Source organism: Salmo trutta, chromosome 17 (genome assembly GCF_901001165.1).
Source record: "Salmo trutta chromosome 17, fSalTru1.1, whole genome shotgun sequence".
NCBI classification, from domain to species: domain Eukaryota; kingdom Metazoa; phylum Chordata; class Actinopteri; order Salmoniformes; family Salmonidae; genus Salmo; species Salmo trutta.
In genome coordinates this window covers 52,665,820-52,690,698 of record NC_042973.1, presented here as the reverse complement: position 1 = coordinate 52,690,698, position 24,879 = coordinate 52,665,820, and the positions used below count along the sequence as shown (strand labels likewise).

The window sequence follows — 24,879 nt, the reverse complement described above, 5'->3', positions numbered from 1 at the left end:
GGACAATGGATCAGATCCCAGCCAGCGACCCAAAACAACAGCGCCGTAGAAGAGGCAGATGGAGCGGTCTCCTGGTCATGCTTCGTAGACGGGCACATCGCGCACCGCTCCCGAGCATACTACTTGCCAATGTCCAGTCTCTTGACAACAAGATAGAAGAAATCTGAGCAAGGGTAGCTTTCCAGAGAGACATCAGGTATTATAACGTTCTTTGTTTCACGGAAACATGGCTCACTTGAGACACGCTATCTGAGTTGGTACAGCCACCTGGTTTCTTCACGCACCGCGCCGAAAGAAACAAGCATCTCTCTGGTAAGAAGAAAAGCGGGGGTGTATGCCTTATGATTAACGAGACGTGGTGTCATCATAACAACATACAGGAACTCAAGTCCTTTTGTTCACCTGACTTAGAATTCCTCACAATCAAATGCCGACCGCATTATCTACCAACAGAATTCTCTTCGATCATAATCACAGTCATGTATATTCCCCCCCAAGCAGACACATCGACAGCTCTGAAAGAACTTAATTGGACTCTATGTAAACTGGAAACCACATATCCTGAAGCTGCATTTATTGTAGCCGGGGATTTTAACAAGGCTAATCTGAAAACAAGGCTCCCCAAATTCTATCAGCATATCGATTGTGCAACCAGGGCTGGTAAAACCCTGGATCATTGTTATTCTAACTTCCGCGATGCATATAAGGCCCTCCCCCGCCCTCCTTTTGGAAAAGCTGACCATGACTCCATTTTGTTGCTTCCAGCCTATAGACAGAAACTAAAACAGGAAGCTCCCGCGCTCAGGTCTGTTCAACGCTGGTCCGACCAATCGGATTCCACGCTTCAAGATTGCTTCGATCACGTGGACTGGGATATGTTCCGCATAACGTCGAACAACAACATTGACGAAAACTCTGATTCGGTGTGCAAGTTTATTAGCAAGTGCATCGGCAATGTTGTACCCACAGCGTCTATTAAAACATTCCCCAACCAGAAATCGTGGATTGATGGCAGAATTCGCGCAAAACTGAAAGCGCGAACCACTGCTTTTAATCAGGGCAAGGTGACCAGAAACATGACTGAATAAAAACAGTGTAGCTATTCCCTCCGCAAGGCAATCAAACAAGCTAAGCGTCAGTATAGAGACAAAGTGGAGTCGCAATTCAATAGCTCAGACACGAGAGGTATCTTGCAGGGTCTGCAGTCTATCACGGACTACAAAAGAATAACCGGCCTCGTCGCGGACCACGATGCCTTGCTCCCAGACAGACTAAACAAATTCTTTGCTCGCTTTGAGGACAATACAGTGCCACTGACACGGCCCGCTACCAAAACCTGCGGGCTCTCCTTCACTGTAGCCAACGTGAGTAAAACATTTAAACGTGTTAACCCTCGCAAGGCTGCAGGCCCAGACGGTGTCCCCGTCCGCGTCCTCAGAGCATGCGCAGACCAGCTGTCTGGTGTGTTTACGGACATATTCAATCAATCCTTATCCCAGTCTGCTGTTCCCACATGCTTCAAGAGGGCCACCATTGTTCCTGTTCCCAAGAAAGCTAAGGTAACTGAGCTAAATTACCACCCCATAGCACTCACTTCCGTCATCATGAAGTACTTTGAGAGACTAGTCAAGGACCATATCACCTCCACCCTACCTGACACCCTAGACCCACTCCAATTTGCTTACCGCCCAAATAGGTCCACAGACGACGCAATCGCCATCACACTGCACACTGCCCTAACCCATCTGGACAAGAGGAATACCTATGTAAGAATGGTGTTCATCGATTACAGCTCAGCATTTAACACCATAGTACCCTCCAAACTCGTCATTAAGCTCAAGACCCTGGGTCTCAACCCCGCCCTGTGCAACTGGGTCCTGGACTTCCTGACGGACCGCCCCCAGGTGGTGAGGGTAGGTAACAACATCTCCACCCCGCTGATCCTCAACACTGGGTCCCCACAAAGGTGCGTTCTCAGCCCTCTCCTATACAGTCTGCACAGCGCATCACCGGGTGCAAACTACCTGCCTTCCAGGACACCTACACCACCCGATGTCACAGGAAGGCCAACAAGATCATCAAAGACAACAACCACCCGAGCTACTGCCTGTTCACCCCGCTATCATCCAGAAGGCGAGGTCAGTACAGGTGCCTCAAAGCGGAGACCGAGAGACTGTTAAACAGCCATCACTAACAATGGGTGGCTGATGCCAACATACAGGCTCAACTCTAGCCACTTTAATAGATGGAAAACTGGATCAACGTATCACTAGCCACTTAAAAAAATGACACTTTATATAATGTTTACATACCCTACATTACTGATCTCATATGTATATACTGTACGCTATACCATCTACTGCATCTTGCCATCTTGATGTAACTAAATGTATCACTAGCCACTTTAAACAATGCCACTTTATATAATGTTTACATACCCTACATTACTCATCTCATATGTATATACTGTACTCTATACCATCTACTGCATCTTGCCTATGCCGTTCGGCCATCACTCATTCATATATTTTTGTACATATTCGTATTCATTCCTTTACACTTGTGTGTATAAGGTAGTTGTTGCGGAATTGTTAGGTTAGATTACTTGTTAGATATTACTGCATGGTCGGAACTAGAAGCACAAGCATTACGCTACACTCGCATTAACATCTGCTAACCATGTGTATGTGACAAATAAATTTGATTTGATTTGAACTGAACTGAGTTTAAACAGAATATCAGCAGTCAGACATGGCACCTTCATAAAAATGTATTCAAAAATAGAACTGGTTACAGATCATTCAAGCAAGAGCTGATCAAGAAGGAACTGGTAAATGTTACATCACTAAACATTATTATTTAAAGAAACATCAGATCAAATCACATACAATCATTTCTATTGACTATTCACTTCTAAAGACTGACAATACAGCATTTTGTAAAATGCTATTCCCACTGTACAATTCTCCATCCATCAAACCTGACTCTGTAACATCACATAACATGAGATCACAGTCATCCTTAATAATTGACCATTCACTTCGACTGAGTGCCTCTATACACCCCTGGCAATATTATTTCCACTTCCACCCCATCATTAAAACAGTCCATTCATACCTGATGCTGTGGTTGTGGTTGCACCATTAAATCTCCTGTAATCCCATAGATAGCACACAGTAACATCCGCTCTGTCTCCTTTCTGCAGTCTCTCCTATCTGAAATCCTGAAGCCTGACAACAGAGACGGAATGTAGCTCTCCTCTTATCTGATATGAAGAGAACAAACTAGCTAGCACATCGGTCTCTCTCCCCACCTCTCGTTCCTCTTCTCTCTTCTCCAACCACCTGACCACGTGCCCCTCTCCACCTCCTCAGTTTAACAGCTCATCCCTCTCTCCTGTTCAGGAACATTCTCTGATCTTCCTCACTGACCACACAGACCTATACATACAAAGATATTATCATATCAGTTGAGTGTATCTGCGCTTTTGACCTAGTGCTGTTGAAAGATGTTATAGAACCATCACAGAAATACACACATACACACACAGAGATATGCAAAAACACATGCATATATGTACATATAAACACAGAGGCCTCATGCCTATAGTTGGGTTTAGCTAGTCCAATCTCCCAACCTCATAATTAGCTACCAAGAAGCCATTTCAGGCTATCAATCAAGTTAGAGTAGCTAGCTTGTCTAACTATTTTAGCTGGCATGCTAGACTTGAGAAAAGCAAGGAATAACTAAATGTGCTGAGTAAGAGTCACATCCCTTTCAATATTTTACCCAGATTTTAGCATAGATGCAGAGAAGCATATTTGTGACTCATTTCAGGAAACTAGGCGTATGTCGCCACGTCACTACTTCACAGGAGAGGCATTTCAAATCAAAAATCAAATCAAACTTTATTTGTCACATTTGCCGAATACAACGAGTGTAGACCTTACCATGAAATGCATACTTACAAGCCCTTATCAAACAGTGCAGTTCAAGAATATTTACAAAATAAAAAATATTTACAAAATAAAAAAACTATAGAAAGTAACACAATAACATAACAATAACGAGGCTATATACAGGGGGTACCGGTACCGAGTCAGTATGCGGGGGTACAGGTTAGAGGTAAATGGTACATGTAGGTAGGGGTGAAGTGACTATGCATAGATAATAAATAGTGAGTAGCAGCAAAACAAATGGAGAGGGGTTCAATGTAATAGTCTGGTGGCCATTTGATTAATTGTTCGGCAGTCTTATGGCTTGGGGGTAGAAGTTGCTAAGGAGCCTTTTGGTCCTAGACTTGGCGCTCCGGGACCGCTTGCCGTGCGGTAGCAGAGAAAACAGTCTATGACTTGGGTGACTGGAGTCTCTGAGAATGTTATGGGCTTTCCTCTGACACCGCCTAGTATATACACTACTGTTCAAAAGTTTGGGGTCACTTAGAAATGTCCTTATTTTTGAAAGAAAAGCAAATAACATCAAATTGATCAGAAATACAGTGTAGACATTGTTAATGTTGTAAATGACTATTGTAGCTGGAAACAGATGATTTTTAATGGAAAATCTACATAGGCGTACAGAGGCCCATTATCAACAACCATTACTCCTATGTTCCAATGGCACGTCGTGTTAGCTAATCCAAGTTTATCATTTTAAAAGGCTAATTGATCATAAGAAAAGCCTATTGCAATTACGTTGGCACAGCTGAAAACTATTGTCATGATTAAAGGGGCGGCAGGTAGCCTAGTGGTTAGAGCGTTGGACTAGTAACCGAAAGGTTGCAAGATCGAATCCCTGAGCTGACAAGGTAAAAATCTGTCGTTCTGCCCCTGAACTAGGCTGACATTAAAAATAAGAATTTGTTCTTAACTGACTTGCCTATTAAAATAAGCAATAAAGCTGGCCTTCTTTAGACTAGTTGAGTATCTGGAGCATCAGCATTTGTGGGTTTGATTACAGACTCAAAATGGCCAGAAACAAATAACTTTATTCTGAAACTTGTCAGTTTATTCTTGTTCTGAGAAATGAACGCTATTCCATGCGAGAAATTGCCAAGAAACTGAAGATCTCGTACAACGCTGTGTACTACTCCCTTCACAGAACATCGCAAACTGGCGTTAACCAGAATAGAAAAAGGAGTGGAAGGTCCCAGTGCACAACTGAGCAAGAGGAGAAGTACATTAGAGTGTCTAGTTTGAGAAACAGACGCCTCACAAGTCCTAAACTGGCAGCTTCCTTAAATAGTACCCACAAAACACCAGTCTCAACGTCAACAGTGAAAAGGCGACTTCGGGATGCTGGCGTTCTAGAGTTACAAAGAAAAAGCCATATCTCAGACAGGCCAATAAAAAGAAAAGATTTAGATGGGCAAAAGAACACAGACACTGGACAGAGGAACTCTGCCTAGAAGGCCAGCATCCCGGAGTCGCCTCTTCACAGCAACTGGTCAGGATGTTCTCGATGGTGCGGCTGTAGAAATTTTTGAGGATATCAGGACCCATGCAAAATCTTTTCAGTCTCCTGAAGGGAAAGGTTATTGTCGTACCCTCTTCACGACTGTCTTGGTGTGTTTGGACCATGATAGATCATTGATGATGTGGACACCAAGGAACTTGAAACTCTTGACCCACTCCACTACAGCCCCGTTGATGTTAAAAGGTGGGCCTGTTTTCCTGTAGTCCATGATCAGCTCCTTTGCTTTGCTCACATTGAGGGAGAGGTTGTTGTCCTGGCACCACACTGCCAGTTCTCTGTCATCCTCCCTATAGGCTGTCTCATCGTTGTCGGTGATCAGGCCTAGCACTGTTGTGTCGTCAGCAAACTTAATGATGGTGTTGGAGTCGTGTTTAGCCACGCAGTCATGGGTAAACAGGGAGTATAGGAGGGGACTAAGTACACACCCCTGATGGGCCCCAGTGTTGAGGATCAGCGTGGCAGACATGTTGTTGCCTACCCTTACCACCTGGGGGCGGCCCGTCAGGAAGTCCAGGATCCAGTTGCAGAGGGAGGTGTTTAGTCCCAAGGTCCTTAGCTTAGTGATGAGCTTCGTGGGCACTATGGTGTTGAATGCTGAGCTGTAGGCAATGAACAGCATTCTCACATAGGTGTTCCTTTTGTCCAGGTGGGAAAGGACAGTGTGGAGTGCGATTAAGATTGCATCATCTGTGGATCTGTTGGGGCGGTATGCGAATTGGAGTGGGTCTAGGGTATCCGGGAGGATGCTGTTGATGTGAGCCATGACCAGCCTTTCAAAGCACTTCATGGCTACTGACGTGAGTGCTATGGGGCGGTATTCATTTAGGCAGGTTACCTTCGCTTCCTTGGGTACAGGGACTATGGTGGTCTGCTTGAAACATGTAGGTATTACAGAAAATGTCAGTGAAGACACTTTCCAGTTGGTCTGCGCATGCTTTGAGTACACATCCTGGTAACCCATCTGGCCTCGTAGCTTTGTGAATGTTGACCTGCTTTAAGGTCTTGCTCACATCGGCTCCGAGAGCGTTATCAGCTGGTGCTCTCGTGCATGCTTCAGTGTTGCTTGCCTCGAAGTGAGCATAAAAGGCATTTAGCTGATCTGGTAGGCTCGCATCACTGGGCAGCTCGTGTTGGGGTTCCCCTTTGTAGTCCGTAATAGTGTCAGATCCTGTGTAGAACGATTCGATCTTAATCCTGTGTTGACGCTTTGCTTGTTTGATGGTTCGTCTGAGGGCATAGGGGGATTCCTTATAGGCGTCCAGATTAGTGTCCCGCTCTTTGAAAGCGGCAGCTCTAGCCTTTAGCTCGATGCGCATGTTGCCTGTAATCCATGGCTTCTGGTTGGGATATGTACGTACGGTCACCGTGGGGACGACGTCGTCGATGCACTTATTGATGAAGCCGATGACTGAGGAGGTATACTCCTCAATGCCATTAGATGAATCCCGGAACATCCAGTCTATGCTAGCAAAACAGTCCTGTAGCGTAGCATCCGCGCCATCTGACCACTTCCGCATTGAGCCAGTCAATGGTACTTCCTGCTTTAGTTTTTGCTTGTAAGCAGGAATCAGGATGATAGAATTATGGTCAGATTTGACTTCTTTAATATTGGACATTGCACACCAGCTGTTATTGACAAAAAGACACACACCTCCACTCCTCTTCTTACCAGACGTGGCTTCTCTGTTCTGCCGGTGCATTGAAAACCCCTCCAGCTCTATATTGTCCGTGTCGTCGTTCAGCCACGACTCTGTGAAACATAGGATATTACAGTTCTTAATGTCCCGTTGGTAGGATAATCATAATTGTAGGTCATCCATTTTATTTTCCGATGATTGCATGTTAGCAAGTAGAATTGATGGCAATGGGAGTTCTCGCTCGCCTACGGATTCTCAAAAGGCAGCCTGATCTGCGTCCTCTTTTCCTTTGTCTTATCTTCACGCAAATTAAGTCGACCTGGGCCTGTTCTCAGAAGAGCAGTATATCTTTCTCGTCGGACTCGTTTAAGAAAAATGCTTCTTCCAGTCCGTGGTGAGTAATCCCATTTCTGATGTCCAAAAGTTATTTTCGGTCATAAGAGACGGTAGCAGCAACATTATGTACAAAATAAGTTAAAAAAAAAAGTTACAATCAATGCAAAAAAAATGAATAAAATAGCACAATTGATTACGGGCATGTAAAACGTCAGCCATCGTCTTTGCCACCATTTTAAACATAAACACAACATTTGAACGTAAACATTTGTTTTTTTTAACAAAATATGCTTTTTGAGAGAAATGCCTTCTGGACCATGTGAACCTTCATGTGCCTTAATAACAAACTTGTAAGCCATCTGTAAATGCGAATACACTTGTTAGATAACAAGCCTAGTTGGTTTAAACACGGAAAAAGACAGGTACCTTCCTGCTAGCCATCATTGGCTGAGATAATAGATGGGCTGGACATGCCGAGAGATGAGTTCGGATTGGTCTGTCATGTAGCATGCTTCTTTCTATAACATGAGCGGCTCAGTATGTGTAGGCAATTCTTTCTTTTGAAAGATATCACGAAGAACTGCAAAAGTATTGCTCTCCACTTTCTGGAGGACTGAGTTTTGAAATATGTGGAATGCCCGGTGGAAGCAGAGCATGATAGCTAAGGAGATGGAGAAAATTCTGGCATTTGATTGCAAATATGCGAAGAGAGTCAAAAGGAGAACACAGAAGGCTGTTGTATAAAACACCTGTCTCCGGATTGCATCTTCAAACTAAGGCTAACCATGGCATCCATGACAGAGAGGGAGAAGCGTTCATCCATGTATATGGGTAAGAGCGTCTAGCTAGCTACATTTTCAGATATTATACATGTCTAATTTTGTCAAAAGGTTGTTTCATTACTTGCTAGCTAACATGACGTGTATGATCTGTGTAGTAATATTATTCGTATCTCAGAGTCATTTGCATTGCTAGTTATAGCCTAATGTTAGCTATCTAGCTAACATTAAACCTAGTTGGTTACCTACCTGCAGATTCATACAGGGTAGTAACGTTATGAGTTGGGATTATGGTTCATTGTTTAGCTAGCTACATGTCTAATCAAAAGACTCCACTATGCAAGTAACCATTTCAAAGTACCGTTTACACCTTCTGTATCCTGTCCATGTGACAAATAAACTTTGATTGTATTTCATATAGCATGCATTTACCAGAGACATTAATGTGAAGAACAACATGACCTGCACCAAAGTCAAATTAGGATTGGACAGTGTCCAAGTTCAAAAGGTTTCGTTAGAATGCCATTCTTTTATTTCTTCACACTCACAACTGTAAACTATTTTCTGTAATTAACTCACTATTAACTTGTAAATAATGATCTTCTGTGAGTTTATTTTCCTGTAATAATTAATACAAATTATCTCAATTTAAGACGTTGTCAGCTATATGATATGGTCATTATTTGAACTGGCTCGCTAGCTAACTTAACATTAACTAACTAGCTAACAAGCTAGAAACAACCAAAACATTTAGAAAGTTGCTTTTAGTTGCCTGGTTTGCTAGATTGACATACTGTATATTAAATTCATTTTTAAACTGATGGGTTTACTGGTGTTAAAATACACCAGTTATGCTATTTTGGACCACCAGGCTGCAGCCTGTCGTTTTTGTGTTTATACTTTTTCATAACGACAAGTTTGATGTCGGACGACAATAGAATGTTCATGATGTCACTGGGACAACTGTCTACAGACATGTCGATTGACATAGTATAACCCAGTCTTTAGTCTTGAAATCTTTGGTTGTTTAGTATACTACTGTACACACTCTGTTCAGCACATGGCCCACATGTGAATCCTTAAAGAGATGGGTGGGGCTAAGGCTTAAGAGGATATGAACAATGGTGAATGGGTGTAGACAAAGAAGAGCTCTCCAGTAGGTGTACCAAAACATTTAAGGGCCATTTTCTCAAAAATGGGGTTACAAGATTATCAACTTTCAAAGCAGAATTACTTTCCCATTGTTCCTCATCTGTAGTGTATGATATACCATTTTCTAGCTCTGAGTCTCTACTTGCACAAAACACAATATCAAATTTTGCTACATAAGACCAAATCGTGCCGGTCGGTCACATGTTGTTTCGTTTAAACAATAACCACCAGTCAGGACAGTCAGCTCAAGAGGTATGGTTAGATATACAGAAAAAGAAACATATTTTTTACATATAATTAAGCATAATGATTATGGCTCTCGGTTGCAGTAAAAACCAGTTTCAGTTGTTTGAAAAATGCTGAATTCTCCAACTTTCACACACGGATGAGCTAGCCATCCTCATAGGACCACCCCCCAGCCATCCTCATGAACTTTGGGCCCCCTCAGATTTTTGAAGGGGCATGACACCCCTGCATAAATACATACACTCGTAAACAGATACTCAACAAACAATTTGCACACACACACACGCTGGCAACGAGGGCACAGACCTGTAGATTCCAGCGCATCCTCTATGAGTGGAGGTAATCGCAGTCCATCCATGACCTCCCTGCAATTGCAGAGAGAGAGAACGAGAGAGAGAGAACAAAAGAGAGAGAGAAAGAATGATGGGGGAAGATAGAGAGTAGGCGAGCTGGTCAGTGAACTCCTCCACACGCCCACCTCAGCTGCAGGCAGAGACAAAACACACGGAAAGAGCTGAAAGGCAGCACAGCAGCTGGCAAGCACACACACAAACAAACAGACACTACACACACAGTCAATACCTTAGGAGTAGTGGAGAGTTCCAGGGAGCTGAAACCTCTGCTCTCTTCTCGGTAGCGTGGGAGAGAGAGATGCCGAGAGAGAAGAGGGGAGGAGCAGAATGAAAGCAAAAATATGCAGTTTTTCCAAACAACAACCTCCGTCTCCTTCCCTTTTTTTCTACAACTGATTCTGCACAGTGGTGTGTGTGCGCCAAAGTTCTGAAAGCTTTTCAGCACTCCCTCTTGCTCTCTCCCGCTCACACACACACGGACCCAGTACCAAATGTATTTACTTATAATGAGATCCAGACTGTGTGTGTGTGTGTGTGTGTGTGTGTGTGTGTGTGTGTGTGTGTGTGTGTGTGTGTGTGTGTGTGTGTGTGTGTGTGTGTGTGTGTGTGTGTGTTTTTGCTGAGCGATTAACCAACATTTCGGTGGGGGTTCAGTTATTAAAATTTGCACCAGTGCGCCAATCTAAGTAACATAATACAAAAATCCCCATCAAAATCTGTCAGTTTAAGCTAGAGATATCAGCCAATCCACCGCATCCGCCTATGTCAGCCTTCCGCATCTGCGGTGGAAGGTGGCCGAACTATAGTGATGTTTGTCAGACCATAAGACATCCCGAAAATGGGTCTTCTCATGAAAACATCTGTAGCGTCTGAACGGTTTGGCTATTACTACAAACTACAGTATTATCCTTTTTGCTCCACGAGCCCAACAAGAGTCACAGGACTTATCTGAAGTTGGCAAAGCGGATGTGACAATTTATGTCTGTAGCGTCTGAACCATTTGAGCTACAAACTAATATGTGAAAAGGGGAGACTCTCATGAACGCTCGTCTGAAGGTAACCCATACAAAAAAATAGAAGTAAGGGAGGTAGTTTTGTGAAAGGAAAATAAGGGGTTAAATATGTCTAAAAAAAAAAGTTTCCAGAACTTTCTTATATCTCCTAGATATAGGACAGACACTTCAAAACCTTATTCCTTATTATTTTTCTTTTGACTGTCTTTCTTGCCATTTTAAGAATGTCTTACTCAATGTGTTTCTATGGGCTATAGAAGTAAAGCCAAATGATATGTTTTTTATATATATTTTTTTATATACCTAAAAGAGGCCTAAAAGTCCAAATATCTAAATGATACATGGTATGACCATTTTAAAACACTTCCATATGTTATTTTATAATGCATTTACGTGATTATTTTTTAATAATCAAACCAAAACTGAACCGACCTAGAAAAACACATCTCTCAGCAATGTGTGTTTGTGTGTGTGTGTCTAACTTTACTATCCTTTTGGGTACCAAAAGTCCTCACAAGGATAGTAAAACCGGTCCCCAAAAGGAAAGATGCTATTTTAGATTTAAGGTTAGGTTTAGGATTAGGGATTAGGCAAAATATAATTTGCATGTGTGTGGCTGTGGAGGCTGACAGCTAGCTCTGCAGATTGCTGATCATTACCCCTCCATTGTTCGTTTCCCCTCCCCCGGTTTGAGTTTTTCTCTCTTTCTCATGTTTACTGCTAATGAACAGCTCTTATTCTAAAAAACGCTTCTCAAGTATACGTCCTCCCCTCACCCCCCTCTCCACTCTTCTCTTTCTTCCTCCTTCCTTTCTTTCTCTCACTCACATCTGGCTGCTTATCTACGACTGTCTTTCTCACATATGGCAGCTTATCTACGCAACAAGCCAGAATCGTGCCGTGAGACAGTCTGAAAATATGACTCTAGAGGACTAGATGAGAAGAGAGTAGAAGAGAAGAGATGAGAGAGGGCTTAACTCCTCGTTGGCCTCCCTCCCTCACCAGAGGATGTTCATATCACAACACAAAGCAGGAAGTGCTCACACATGAATCAAGCAGCATGTTTTATCTGAATGAGAAAAGTGTTCAAAACAACATGTTTTCCTATGTCTGTACAGCACTGAGAAACAAACACTTGCATGTGATGTGACAGAACTGTCTGTAAATGGAGTGCATAAAAATATTTTGCTAAGTGTGTGTGTGAGTGAGTGAGTGAGTGAGTGAGTGAGTGAGTGATAAGGACAGAAAACAAGATCCAAGAGTCAATGAGACAAGGAAATTCAACAACAGACAGAAAGATTGATGTCTCTTTAGAAATAGTTTCATCAATTCCACGTGTCTGTTTCCTCAAACAGATGTACCGTCAGATAAGGAAGTGGTTGCCACAGACACACACAGGGGCAGTTTGGTAAAGCTAATCCCTTCCGAATCGTGCACTGAAAAAACAGACATGCTGGGGTAATTATTACAATACCGACGTTCTATGGTAATACTAGTCCCATGTGAATACGCTTAAGATGTATCTCTGTGTAAACTGAACTATAAAAATATAATTACCATAGCAATTCTATGCATCACTAGACCATGACAGCCATATTGAATGTACTGTTAGATTGTCATGGTCTGAGGGGCTTTCATGGGTTGAACAGCCGCAGCCACAGCATTGGCAGGAGAAGTTAGGCAATAATATGCATCACAAATACCATGTCAGCCATATTGGGTGTACCCATGAATGTACTGTTAGATTGTCATGGTCTAAGGGACTTTTCCTGCTCTATTTCTACGTCTGAACAGCCACAGCAGAGCCAGGGGACTGACGGGAGGTTAGGAATGTTGACTTCATGCAGTGGTAGTCAGTGTTTCTCAGAGAGAAGAGAACTTATTTGTCCTGGAAGGCCAAGAGAATATTCCCAGAGAGAATGTTCCCATTGTGAGGTCATAAGGAGGGGAAAGAGTTCTCCTCGGATCCTCTCAGTCAAACATACTGTGGTCTTTGTTTTGTCTATGTGTTTTAACATGCAGAGATGATGATGGAATGTATAGTTTGTACGGTTTATTTGAGTGATAATGCCCGATAAGCCGGTGTTTGGAGGATATATTGGCATGGGTGTTGTTAGGTTCGAGACTTTGTCTCGGGCTGGCAAACCGTGCCAATTTATCAATTTATCCAAACACCGGCCTTTAGGGCATTATCACTTTTATACAACGGGTTACCGACATGTTCAAATAATGATTGACATATTTTCATAAAACAATGTTATTTTGATTTATTTATTCATACTATTTAATCATTCCACAACATATAGTCCCGACACAAATCCAAGAAATATTGACCATGAACAAGGGTGTGACGTGCTGTTGCCTCCGAGTTCCCCTGGATACATGACGTTAGTCCAGTGGGCTATTTATTTACACCTGCACAATCAACTTATTTCACATGGAAAGAGTAAAATAAACTTTTCACAATGTTACATTAGCTAATACATGTAATGCAACCTTTGGGTTCAAAAGTACAGTGATGCACATTCACCCGACATATAATCTACTGCTTAGGAAACCTGTGCTTCTGCAGCTGCACAGTTTTATCTTCAAGCATAGCTGTGGAGCTGGATGGTTGCTAAGCAACTAAAGCAGCAAATCTGAGGTGCCTTTGAATTATGGCATTTTAAAGAATTGCTTTGCTGGGTTATGTAACAATTCAGGGTTCTTACCGATCAAATACTTCCAAAGAAAACATAATTTGATATCATGTGTGTGTTAGTTGAGGAAGATTACTATGATCCTTGTGAACTTGTGAAATGTAAATCTTGCATGGACACTCAAGCATATATACACTATATGTACAAACGTATGTGGACACCCCTTCAGCTGAATGGATTCGGCTGTTTCAGCCCCATCCGTTGCTGACAGGTCTATAAAATCGAGCGCACCGCCATGCAATCTCCATAGACAAACATTGGCACTTTCATCATGGCACTGTCATGGGATGCCACCTTTCCAACAAGTCAGTTTGTAAAATGTTCCAACATCTTGTGGAAAGCCTTCCCAGAAGAGTAGAGACTGTTATAACAGCAAAGGGCAACAAACTCAAAGGGAACAGCAAAGGGAACAACTCCAAATTAATGCCCATGATTTTGGAATGAGATGTTCAACGAGTGTCCACATACTTTGGTCATGTAGTGTATATTGTTGGGTTACATGTCTTGTAGTGTGTATAACAATTTGTTCATGTGTTTCAAAGTGCATTGAAACATTGTATTATAATGAATAAAACCGGGATAAACTTTGTTATAATAGAGGGCAAGGTGAAGATAAACATGTGCTGTTGCTATGACAGCATCAACAGGAAATAGGAAGGGTCTTATACTGCCAGAGCAGTTTAAATCATCGCCTGAAAGTTGGTTGGCGAGGTCATAACTTTCCCATCTGAGAAATAAACACACACACACACACACACACACACACACACACACACACACACACACACACACACACACACACACACACACACACACACACACACACACACACACACACACACACACACACACACACACACACACACACACACACACACACAAATTAAAGGATGGCATTGATGTAACATCAAATAATGATTTTGATTTGACAATGATTTTGCACACATTGTCTAAACTTTCTCTACGCAAAAATAATCTCACCCTCACCCCATTCTCCTCCAGTAGCGCTTTACAGTGCTCACTTCCCCGACCCATCCCCTGGCCTGCTGTGGTCACCATGCCAACCTGAGGAGGCTCTCCAGCCCCTCAGCTCTGCGGTTTTGTCCTAAATTACACCACATTCCCTATATAGAGCACTAAAGTCCATAGGCTCTGGTCAAAAGTAGTGCACTATATAGGGAATAGGGTGCCTTTTGGGATGCATCCTCTGTGTGTGTCTGTAGAGAATTGATGAAGTCCCAGGATAATTACTAGCTCATTATGAAGCAGAGCCAAGCTAATAGGCTGCAGCCACACACACACACACACACACACACACACACACACACACACACACACACACACACACAGCTGGGAAGTAATGAATGGAAAACACTCAACGATGAGGTTACATGCAGACAGTTCTCTCTCTCTTTATGTGCATAATAAACACAGCTTTACAGAAAACAGATTGGAGAGAATTGAGAAATGATTGCCCCCCATTTCTACCCACTACTACATCTCTTAATCCCTGTGTCCCAAAGTGTGTGTGTAGCTCAGTCATAGCCATGCTCTCTGTGTCACACACATCTGAGATGCTTGTGTTTTCCCCTAGAGGCCTTCGCTGTTCCACAAAGCCAACCAGAGCTAGTCCACCCACACAACACACACAAACTGTGTGGCTGGCTCTGTTTTAAGCTCCAACCTCCCAGTCTATGGTTCCCATACCTCATACAGCAAGATGGAGCTATTACATGGGTACCAGTGATCCACACAGTCAGATACAGCTAGCTACAGTATCTTATTTTCATATTTTACTTTTTCTAGAGTTAGAACGCTGTACACATACATATTTTTAGCTCTATGCATCTATGTGCCATCCTCATTCCTTCTCTCTCTCTCTGCACTTATTCCTGACATGCAGGCAGTCACAAAGTCGGTCAAACATACACACACACGGCACTGCCAGATAGGTGACCCACATCGCAGAGGCAGAGGAAATCTGTTTTCTCCCCCCCCCCCCCCCCCGCAAGGCTAAGCAGCATCTCTTTCTATGAACTACAACACTACCCTAGAAACCCATGGATGGCAGCCCTGTCGGAGACAACACACACAGAGAGAAAGAGGGGTAATTTTTGCCATAGTTACACTGGAAATCGATCCGCGGACGGACAGACCAGACCTTGATCCACTGCAGTGTTAGACGGAAACTAGACGGAAGAGAGCTTAGTAGAGGAGTCATGTCGTGATATATCACGGCCAGTCGAGGCTGCTGTTGCACTGTTTAGGTAACTGTTCATCAGGATTTATGTTGAAGCACTTCCACCCCCTTGTGGTTATAGTATAGACCCGGACAGTTGACAGCTCGACTTTATCAATGGAGAAACCTCAGACATGAATGAACTAATAACTACTTTATTTCATTAGTTCATTCATTATTTTGACCCTTACTGTCATCCATACCACTAAGGTGGTATTCCTGACTTTTCTTTTCCATAGGCAAACATCCGACAGGCAAGCACAACATATCCCACTCACTCAAATATCATGGAGTGGTTTGTTGACTACATTTTGTGGTTTAATTTAAACAGAATTGTCGCATACAAGAAGGCACATAATGTATGAGAACAGGTAAATCATATTATTATGCACTGAAGATGAATAAGAGACTGTAATGAATCTAATCCATGTTCACTGAAGATGAATAAGAGACTGTAATGAATCTAATCCATGTTCACTGAAGATGAATAAGAAACTGTAATGAATCTAATCCATGTTCACTGAAGATGAATAAGAGACTGTAATGAATCTAATCCATGTTCACTGAAGATGAATAAGAGACTGTAATGAATCTAATCCATGTTCACTGAAGATGAATAAGAGACTGTAATGAATCTAATCCATGTTCACTGAAGATGAATAAGAGACTGTAATGAATCTAATCCATGTTCACTGAAGATGAATAAGAGACTGTAATGAATCTAATCCATGTTCACTGAAGATGAATAAGAAACTGTAATGAATCTAATCCATGTTCACTGAAGATGAATAAGAGACTGTAATGAATCTAATCCATGTTCACTGAAGATGAATAAGAGACTGTAATGAATCTAATCCATGTTCACTGAAGATGAATAAGAGACTGTAATGAATCTAATCCATGGAAAATTCTTCAGGTGTATCAAAACAGAGGAACAATCTAATCCAGGTAAATTCTTCAGGTGTATCAAAACAGAGGAACATAAATAATCTCTGTACCCCCTGTTTAGCAGGTACTGTAGTTAGAAATTAAAATGTTAAAACAGTAATTACGTAATAATTGCAAAATTCCGGTAACTTTCCCCAAATTCCCAGTTGGAAGATTCCTGGAATCAAAATGGGAATAAGCAGGGAATTGGGAATCCTCCAAACAGGACTTCTGGAAAACATGGGACATTTTGGGAAAGTTACCTGAGTATTGCAACACTAGAACCATCTAAAACTGGGCTGTAAAATAAAGTATTACCCAAATCTCATACTGTACATACAGTCAGCAGCAGGTAAATAACAACAACCCTGTCTGTGAGTAATTAGGTCAACACAAACAAACAAATTAGAGGAAATGTTATTACAACAAACAAACATTAGATATGGTCCGTATCTGTCGTGTTAAGTCCACATACAGATACTAGTCAGATACCTAGTCCCCATGCTAGTCCACCCCCCAGACGTCCATAAAATATACTCCTTTTATAGCTTATCTTGAAGCAAACCTGTAGTGTCCTCTGTCCACTGTGGAGTATACATTTACATTTACATTTAAGTCATTTAGCAGACGCTCTTATCCAGAGCGACTTATAAATTGAGTATGTAAGGCTGCTCAATGCTCAGTTGCTTCTCATTGTACTAGAGTAGCTAGCTAGCCTATCACCCATTGGAACAGAAAAGTGTTTTAGAGGAACAGTAAAAGAGCCCAGTGGCTCATATGACAGTGTTATAGAGAGTCCACTATTTCCTCTTGAAGGTCATCAAACATCAATCAATTGGTCAATCAACTTTATCAGTCCCTCCTCCTCTCCGAGAAATACTATCTATTCATTAGAACTATTGGCATTCGGTATTATTTAAATATTGAAATAGTACGGGCGACTGAGAAAAACAAATTGATACAATTTAGGGACAAGTGGCAAACAATAGTGCAGGCACTAGGGATGGGTGTGTGAGCATGCTGTTCTGGGCAGATGAGATGTAGTCATTGTTTGGCTGTGTCTGTAATTTGTTGTTCGTATGTATAAGTTTGTAGATGGAGTAAAAAAAAGACATGTTTTTGTTTTTTTTACATCCCCCAAACCCCCAACCTTCAGACAGCATCCCGTCACTTCTCCATCTAGACGGAAACAGAGAACATTATTTCCTAAAAACAACAAACAAACAAGTGGTTGTTAAAAAAAAAAATCTATCAAACATATTTCACTTTTAAAATGTATCCAATAAAAGAAGTAAACTAACCAAGTCAACAACAGTTTTAAAAGAAGCCTGACAAACTTCTGACTGCAGGCAAGGTATTAAAGAAGGAATGAGGATTGGCTGTAAGACATAAGCCTTAAGACATAAAAGATCAAAACAAGATGTCCACCTCCCTGACTCCTGTATTGTGGACTGTGGTCTCTGTAGTAGAATGTTGGGAGAGCCGCCCATCAAGGCTGAGTTGTGTGTGTGCGTGTGTGTGTGTATTGATGGCGTGGATAGGGTGAAGAACCATGAACCTCTGCGACCGTAAGACAACCGTGATGCAACCGTTCCCTCTGATGATTGTGTGCCGTGACCAACCTACCAACCCTGTCAGAGACATTGGAGATTGTGATCCAACAATATATAATGAACAGTCAGTCAGTTAGTAACCATACTTTACCCAGCTCCCATCTTTCTCCAATCATGCTTGCTCTATCACAATTCTTCTGCACTATGCACGTGATCTGACTGTCTGGAAATTATTTGTTGTAGTGTGTTCTGGACAGCATCCCCTCTTTTGACCAATGGAGAACCTATATATTGAAGTCAGTAGTCTCTCATGATGGACTTAACACTGCGAGACTTGTTTCTGGGAGCATCGATTAAACCTTACAATTGCATTGATTAAGGATTACAACATTCTCAAGCAGTGTGGTTGTAGTTTCTGTTGTTATGTCCGTCATTGTGTGTTCATTCACCCCACATTGTCTTGATATTCAGTGTTATTCTGGGTGATGTGATTAACCAGTCAGTGACCATGCTTTGCTAGCTCCATTTCCCCCCATCGGACTTCTTCTGCATTATGCACCTTCTGCATTTTACTACATCAATAGGCTGTTTCGTTGGAGTTCTGAGATCAGTCCGTAGATCCTTTGTTGCAGTGAGTGACATGGACACCATTAGACTATTGTCCTCCCTCAGGCTGGCACCAGGACCCTCTCCACAGCACACTGTAGATTCTCCCAGTTCCTCCAGAACAGCGCCAACAGACAGATGCCCAGGAAGGTGCCCATCACGTGGCGACGGCTCCGCAGTAGGGGTGCGGCGAACTTGGCGGCCGTGGAGACGCATACAAGGATCACGGTGACGATGGCAAGCATAATGTTGATGCTTTTACCCAGAAGCACCCTGGCATCACGGGACTCAAGCTGTACGGTTTGTTGCTGCTGCTGCTGAAGCTCTAGTTTAGAGACCCGCGTCTGGCATGACTCTAGGGCCTCCTGTAGAGGGGGAGGGAGAAGGGGAGAGAGAGGGAGGGAAGAACGTGGTCTATAAACCCTGTCTAGAAAACATCGCCTTTGGGTTCAGAATTCAATTTCAAAATAGAAGCAATGGGATTTGTTTCAAATAAAAGCAGTTTAGAGAGTAATCTAGATTGTGTGCAGTGGTTCCCCTATATTAATATATAGGGGAAACACTGCAAAAAATATGTCATTTTTTAATATATATTTATTTAAATTGATAGTCAATGGCTCTATGACTGGAAGTCTATGGGAACAGCTAGCTGCTGTCATTGTGCTGACGCCAGTAGCAATGCACCAGTGTGTGTGTACAGTACCTGTATGTCTCTAGCCCTCTCGTAGGCTTGGTAGGCCACTCTCTCCTCAATGCTGGCCAGCTCCTGTTTCAGGTCGGCTGTCTCCGCCTGGTGGAGCTCAGTCAGATCATTCAGCTGGTCCTCCAACCGCTCACACCTACAAGGAAATACAATTATATATACACTGTGATTGGTCATACCTACCAGGAAATAGAATTACATAAACACTAAAATCGGTAATTCTCATAGCTACCATGAAATAGAATTATAGACAATGATTGATCCATAGAGATGCAATACAATACTATTGTGTAGTATACTGCCCTTTCTGGGTGTAAACTGCCATGCATTATGGAGGTAGAGAGACGAGAGAACAAAAAAAGACTTGGCCAAACTCTTAAATCCCCAAAATGGGAGAATTTAACAATATGTCTACTTTTGAGAATGTGGGAATGGTCTGTGGCCACTTATGGGACAGTCATGTTGAGGGTGTTTCATTTGGTGATCTCATGAAGGACAGGAAACACACATAACTGTACGTCTGAATTTGTACATTTCTCAATTATGGGGTTTGCATCTAATTCTTGTATTAAATGAATGAGTAAAGATGAGACTATTTGTGAAATGATGTAATGTGACGTTAACCTTTAAAATGAGAGAACTGTCTTCCATGTAAAGTTTAACTAGTCAGTGGCCACGCCCCCGTGAGGCCAGCCATTACATCAGGTGTCATGGAACCGCCCTTTTCTCTGAAATGTATAAAAACACCGGTAACGAAATTTACATTTCATTCCAAAGAGACCCACGGTAAACCGGACGTCACAAATGATTAAGACCACGCAAACCACGGTGTCACAGAATAAGTCGTACGGGAGAGAGAAGGACCAAGGCGCAGCGGAAGTGTGGACACTCATTCTTTAATTGGTAAAAGGCAAAGCATCCACCGGAAAACAAAACAATAAATGATACTCACAACATGACAGTGTAGCAGGCTAAACCAAAAAAAGCAGTGCCCACCACAATTCCCCACAAACACACAGACAAACACACCCAACTAATATAGGACTTCCAATCAAAGGCAACACCACACAGCTGCCTTCAATTGGAAGTCCACCCCAATTACCTCTACATAGAAACACCCAACCTAGACAGAACAAAGAAAACCCAACTTCTTCTGCCACGCCCTGACCAACACTTATACACCTACTCCACCTGCTGGTCAGGACATGACACACGGTGTAAGCTAAGGTTGCAAATGGTTAAACTCTGAGACTATCGATCACTACAGAATAAGATAAATTCTAGACGTCGTATTACTAGTATGTAGCTAGAAATTACATAAACATAGAACGAGAATACTGACAACCGCCGAAGCATCTATTCTATGAGAACATTTCTGAATGGTACTCTGAAGTAACTATTCTAACCACCTACAACCACGAAAGACTTTGTGACTTCAATGAAAGTTAACCAGAGACTCTGATGAACCCTACAGGACAATCGTGTATTCCAACAGAGAAGACAATAACAACATACGGACGTAAATATATATACATTGCAATTATTCTTGAATGAGCTGCCGTTCATGTGCAAAGGATTAGCATTTCAATTAATATTATTATAGACTGTGTGTAATGAATCCATTTTGTCTTTCCCGCTCTTTCTCAGTCCCACCCCTTTCCTTTTGTCTACCAAGCTGTCATATCAGCTTAGCCCACTAGGGACTGTTCTATCATTGTTAGTAACGAATATCTACTGTTTGTTTGTTATGTATTTCTGTGATTATTTAGTTAGTTAGTAAATAAATAATTAAGCCAATTTGTATATTGCTGATTTATTATGGAAACCAAGGTTCGTGCAGATAACCAAGAATTTTACGATGTTCAGATGAGACTGAGGTAAAGAATAATTAATGACTGATGACTGAAATGTAAGAGAGTTAATTCGGAAGACGGAACTCGTTAAATAAACTTCTCCGTGGTGCCACAGGTTATTCATGAGTTAATTGTTATATGATTTAATTCAATCACGTAATCAATTAAACGTTAGGTAATTGATTTGATAAAATAGCATGTCATCACATTAAGGATACTAAAGACACGACAATACTAGTGATATATTTAATTCTGTGGATTGGTCATTCGCTGGCAGCATACATAGCAACAAGACCAGCTGGAGAATATAATAAATATAACATCAAAATAAGCAGATTTCCAATAGATGATGTGACTAACAACACCTGTGTAATATGATAGATTTGCTTATGATGTCGATACATAATCTTAATAAAAAAGTAATACTGGTGTAACGATCGTTGTGCAGGAAGGAAGAAGTGGACCAAGGCGCAGCTGGGAGCGAACACATGTTATTTATTAAAGACTGAAATAACACGGTCAAAACAGAGAATAAACGTATCGTTACTGCTCAAAGACCAAGAGACAACAACCCACAAACATCGTGGGGGGAAAAGGAACTTAAATATGATTCCCCAATCAGAGGCAACTAGCGACAGCTGTCTCTGATTGGGAATCGACATAACCCAACATAGAAATACGCCCCAAAGCAAGGCTATACCAAAACATAGAAAATAAACTATAGAAATGCCACACCCTGACCAAAATAGAAGAGTTCACCTGGTCAGGGCGTGACAACTGGCAAGTACAGTGTGGGGGATTAGCTAACATTTGAGTTATGTTCTTGCTTTTGTAGTTACTTCTGTATTGTAATGGAGGTTTAATAATGCTGATAAAGTAATCTGACCTGTATCTCTCCTCATGAAGAACACATTCTCTTTTACACCAAAAGTTACTAAAGTAGTTCCTACTGAAATGGAGCTTGTAATAGTTGTAATAGTCATTTATTGAAATGGAGCTTGTACACTACATGACCAAAGTATGCGGACACCTGCTCATCGTACATCTCATTCCAAAATCCTAGGCATTAATATGGAGTTGGTCCCCATTATGCTGCTAGAACAGCCTCCACTCGTCTGGGAAGGCTTTCCACTAGATGTTGGAACATTGCTGTGGGGACATGCTTCCATTCAGCCACAAGAGCATTGGTGAGGTCAGGCACTGATGTTGGGCGATTAGGCCTGGCACGCAGTCGGCATTCCAATTCATCCCAAAGTTGTTCGATGGGGTTGAGGTCAGGGCTCTGTGCAGGGCATTCAAGATCTTCCACACCGATCTCAACAAACCATTTCTGTATGGATCTCGCTTTGTGCACGGGGGCATTGTCATACTGAAAGAGAAAAGGGCCTTCGCCAAACAGAATAGTCTAGAATGTCATTGTATGCTCTAGCGTTAAGATTTCCCTTCACTGGAACTAAGGGGCCTAACCCGAACCATGAAAACAGCCCCAGACAATCATTCCTTCTCCACAGTTGTCAGGTAGCTTTCGCGTGGCAACTGCCAAACCCAGATTATTCCGTCAGATTTCCAGATGGTGAAGCATGATTCATCACTCTAGAGAAAGTGTTTCCACTGCTCCAGAGTCCAATGTCAGAGAGATTTACACCACTCTAGCCAACGCTAGGCATTATGCATGGTTATTCTTAGGCTTGTGTGCGGCTGCTCGACCATGGAAACCCATGTAATGTAGCTCCCAACGAACAGTTTTTCGCTGACGTTGCTTCTAGAGGAAGTTTGGAACACAGTAGTGAGTGTTGCAACCGAGGACACTCAATTTTTATGTTAAGCACTCGGCGGCCCTGTTCTGTGAGTTTGTCGCCTACCACTTTGCGGCTGAGCCGTTGTTGCTCCTAGACGTTTCCACTTCACAATAACAGCTCTAACAGTTGACCGGGGCAGCTCTAACAGGGCAATAATGTGACAAACTGACTTGTTGGAAAGGTGGCATTCTATGACGGTGCCACGTTAAAAGTCACTGAGCTCTTCAATAAGGCCAGTCTACTGCCATTGTTTGTCTATGGAGATTGCATGGCTGTGTGCTCGATTTTATACACCTGTCAGCAATGGGTGTGGCTGAAAAAACCGAATCCACTAATTTGAAGGAGTGTCCACATACTTCCCAATATATGGTGCCTTTGGAAAGTATTCAGACACCTTGACTTTTTCCACATGTTACGTTACAGCCTTATTCTAAAATGGATTAAATCGTTTTTTCCCCTCAGCAATCTACACACAATACCCCACAATGACAAAGCGAAAACAACTTTTCTTTTTTTTTTACCCAGAAATATCACATTTACAGTTTACATACACCTTAGCCAAATACATTTAAACTCAGTTTTTCACAATTCCTGAATTTTAATCCTAGTAAAAATTCCCTGGCTTAGGTCAGTTAGGACCACCACTTTATTTTAAGAATGTGAAATGTCAGAATAATAGTAGAGAGAATGATTTATTTCAGCTTTTATTTCTTTCATCAAATTCCCAGTGGGTCATTTTGCCACAACTTTGGAAGTATGCTTGGGGTCATTGTCCATTTGGAAGACCCATTTGCAACCAATCTTTAACTTCCTGACTGATGTCTTGAGATGTTGCTTCAATATATCCACATAATTTTCCTACCTCATGATGCCATCAATTTTGTGAAGTGCACCACTCCCTCCTGCAGCAAAGCACCCACACAACATGATGCTGCCACCCCCGTGCTTCATGGTTGGGATGGTGTTCTTCGGCTTGCAAGCCTCCCCCTTTTCCACCAAACATAACAATGGTATTTATGGCCAAACAGTTCTATTTTTGTTTCATCAGACAAGAGGACATTTCTCCAAAAAGTACAATCTTTGTCCCCATGTGCAGTGGCAAACCATAGTCTGGCTTTTTTATGGCAGTTTTGGAGCAGTGGCTTCTTCCTTGCTGAGCGGCCTTTCAGGTTATGTCGATATAGGACTCGTTTTACTGTGGATATAAAAACTTTTGTACCTGTTTCCTCCAGCATTTTCACAAGGTCCTTTGCCGTTGTTTTGGGATTGATTTGCACTTTTCACGCCAAAGTACGTTCATCTCTAGGAGACAGAACGTGTCTCCTTCCTGAGCGGTATGACGGCTGCGTGGTCCCATGGTGTTTATACTTGCGTACTATTGTTTGTACAGATGAACTTGGTACCTTCAGGCATTTGGAAATTGCTCCCAAGGATGAACCAGACTTGTGGAGGTCTACACTTTTTTTCTGAGGTCTTGGCAATTTCTTTTGATTTTCCCATGATGTCAAG

At 42.1% G+C, this 24,879-nt stretch overlaps 2 protein-coding genes across 6 annotated transcripts in view; both read right to left on the bottom strand.

Moving 5' to 3' along the window:
• Positions 1-10,518, bottom strand: part of LOC115152402 (coiled-coil domain-containing protein 136) — a 66,889-nt gene extending 56,371 nt beyond the window's left edge. For 2 of the 4 annotated variants that reach the window (XM_029697251.1, XM_029697249.1), the window contains exons 1-3: positions 10,208-10,518; positions 9,932-9,990; positions 7,127-7,225 (exon numbers count right to left, since the gene is read on the bottom strand). In XM_029697251.1, coding sequence (XP_029553111.1) covers positions 7,127-7,225; positions 9,932-9,983 — 151 coding nt within the window. In that variant the 5' untranslated portion in view covers positions 9,984-9,990; positions 10,208-10,518. The remainder of the gene's footprint in view (positions 1-7,126; positions 7,226-9,931; positions 9,991-10,207) is intronic. The other 2 variants (XR_003867476.1, XM_029697252.1) reach the window with 2 other exon arrangements.
• A 4,562-nt stretch (positions 10,519-15,080) lies between these two features.
• LOC115152401 (transmembrane and coiled-coil domain protein 3) overlaps positions 15,081-24,879 on the bottom strand; it is a 50,346-nt gene continuing 40,547 nt past the window's right edge. For both annotated transcript variants that reach the window (XM_029697247.1, XM_029697248.1), the window contains exons 6-7: positions 19,719-19,854; positions 15,081-19,380 (exon numbers count right to left, since the gene is read on the bottom strand). In XM_029697247.1, the coding sequence (XP_029553107.1) occupies positions 19,078-19,380; positions 19,719-19,854 (439 nt within the window). In that variant the 3' untranslated portion in view covers positions 15,081-19,077. The remainder of the gene's footprint in view (positions 19,381-19,718; positions 19,855-24,879) is intronic.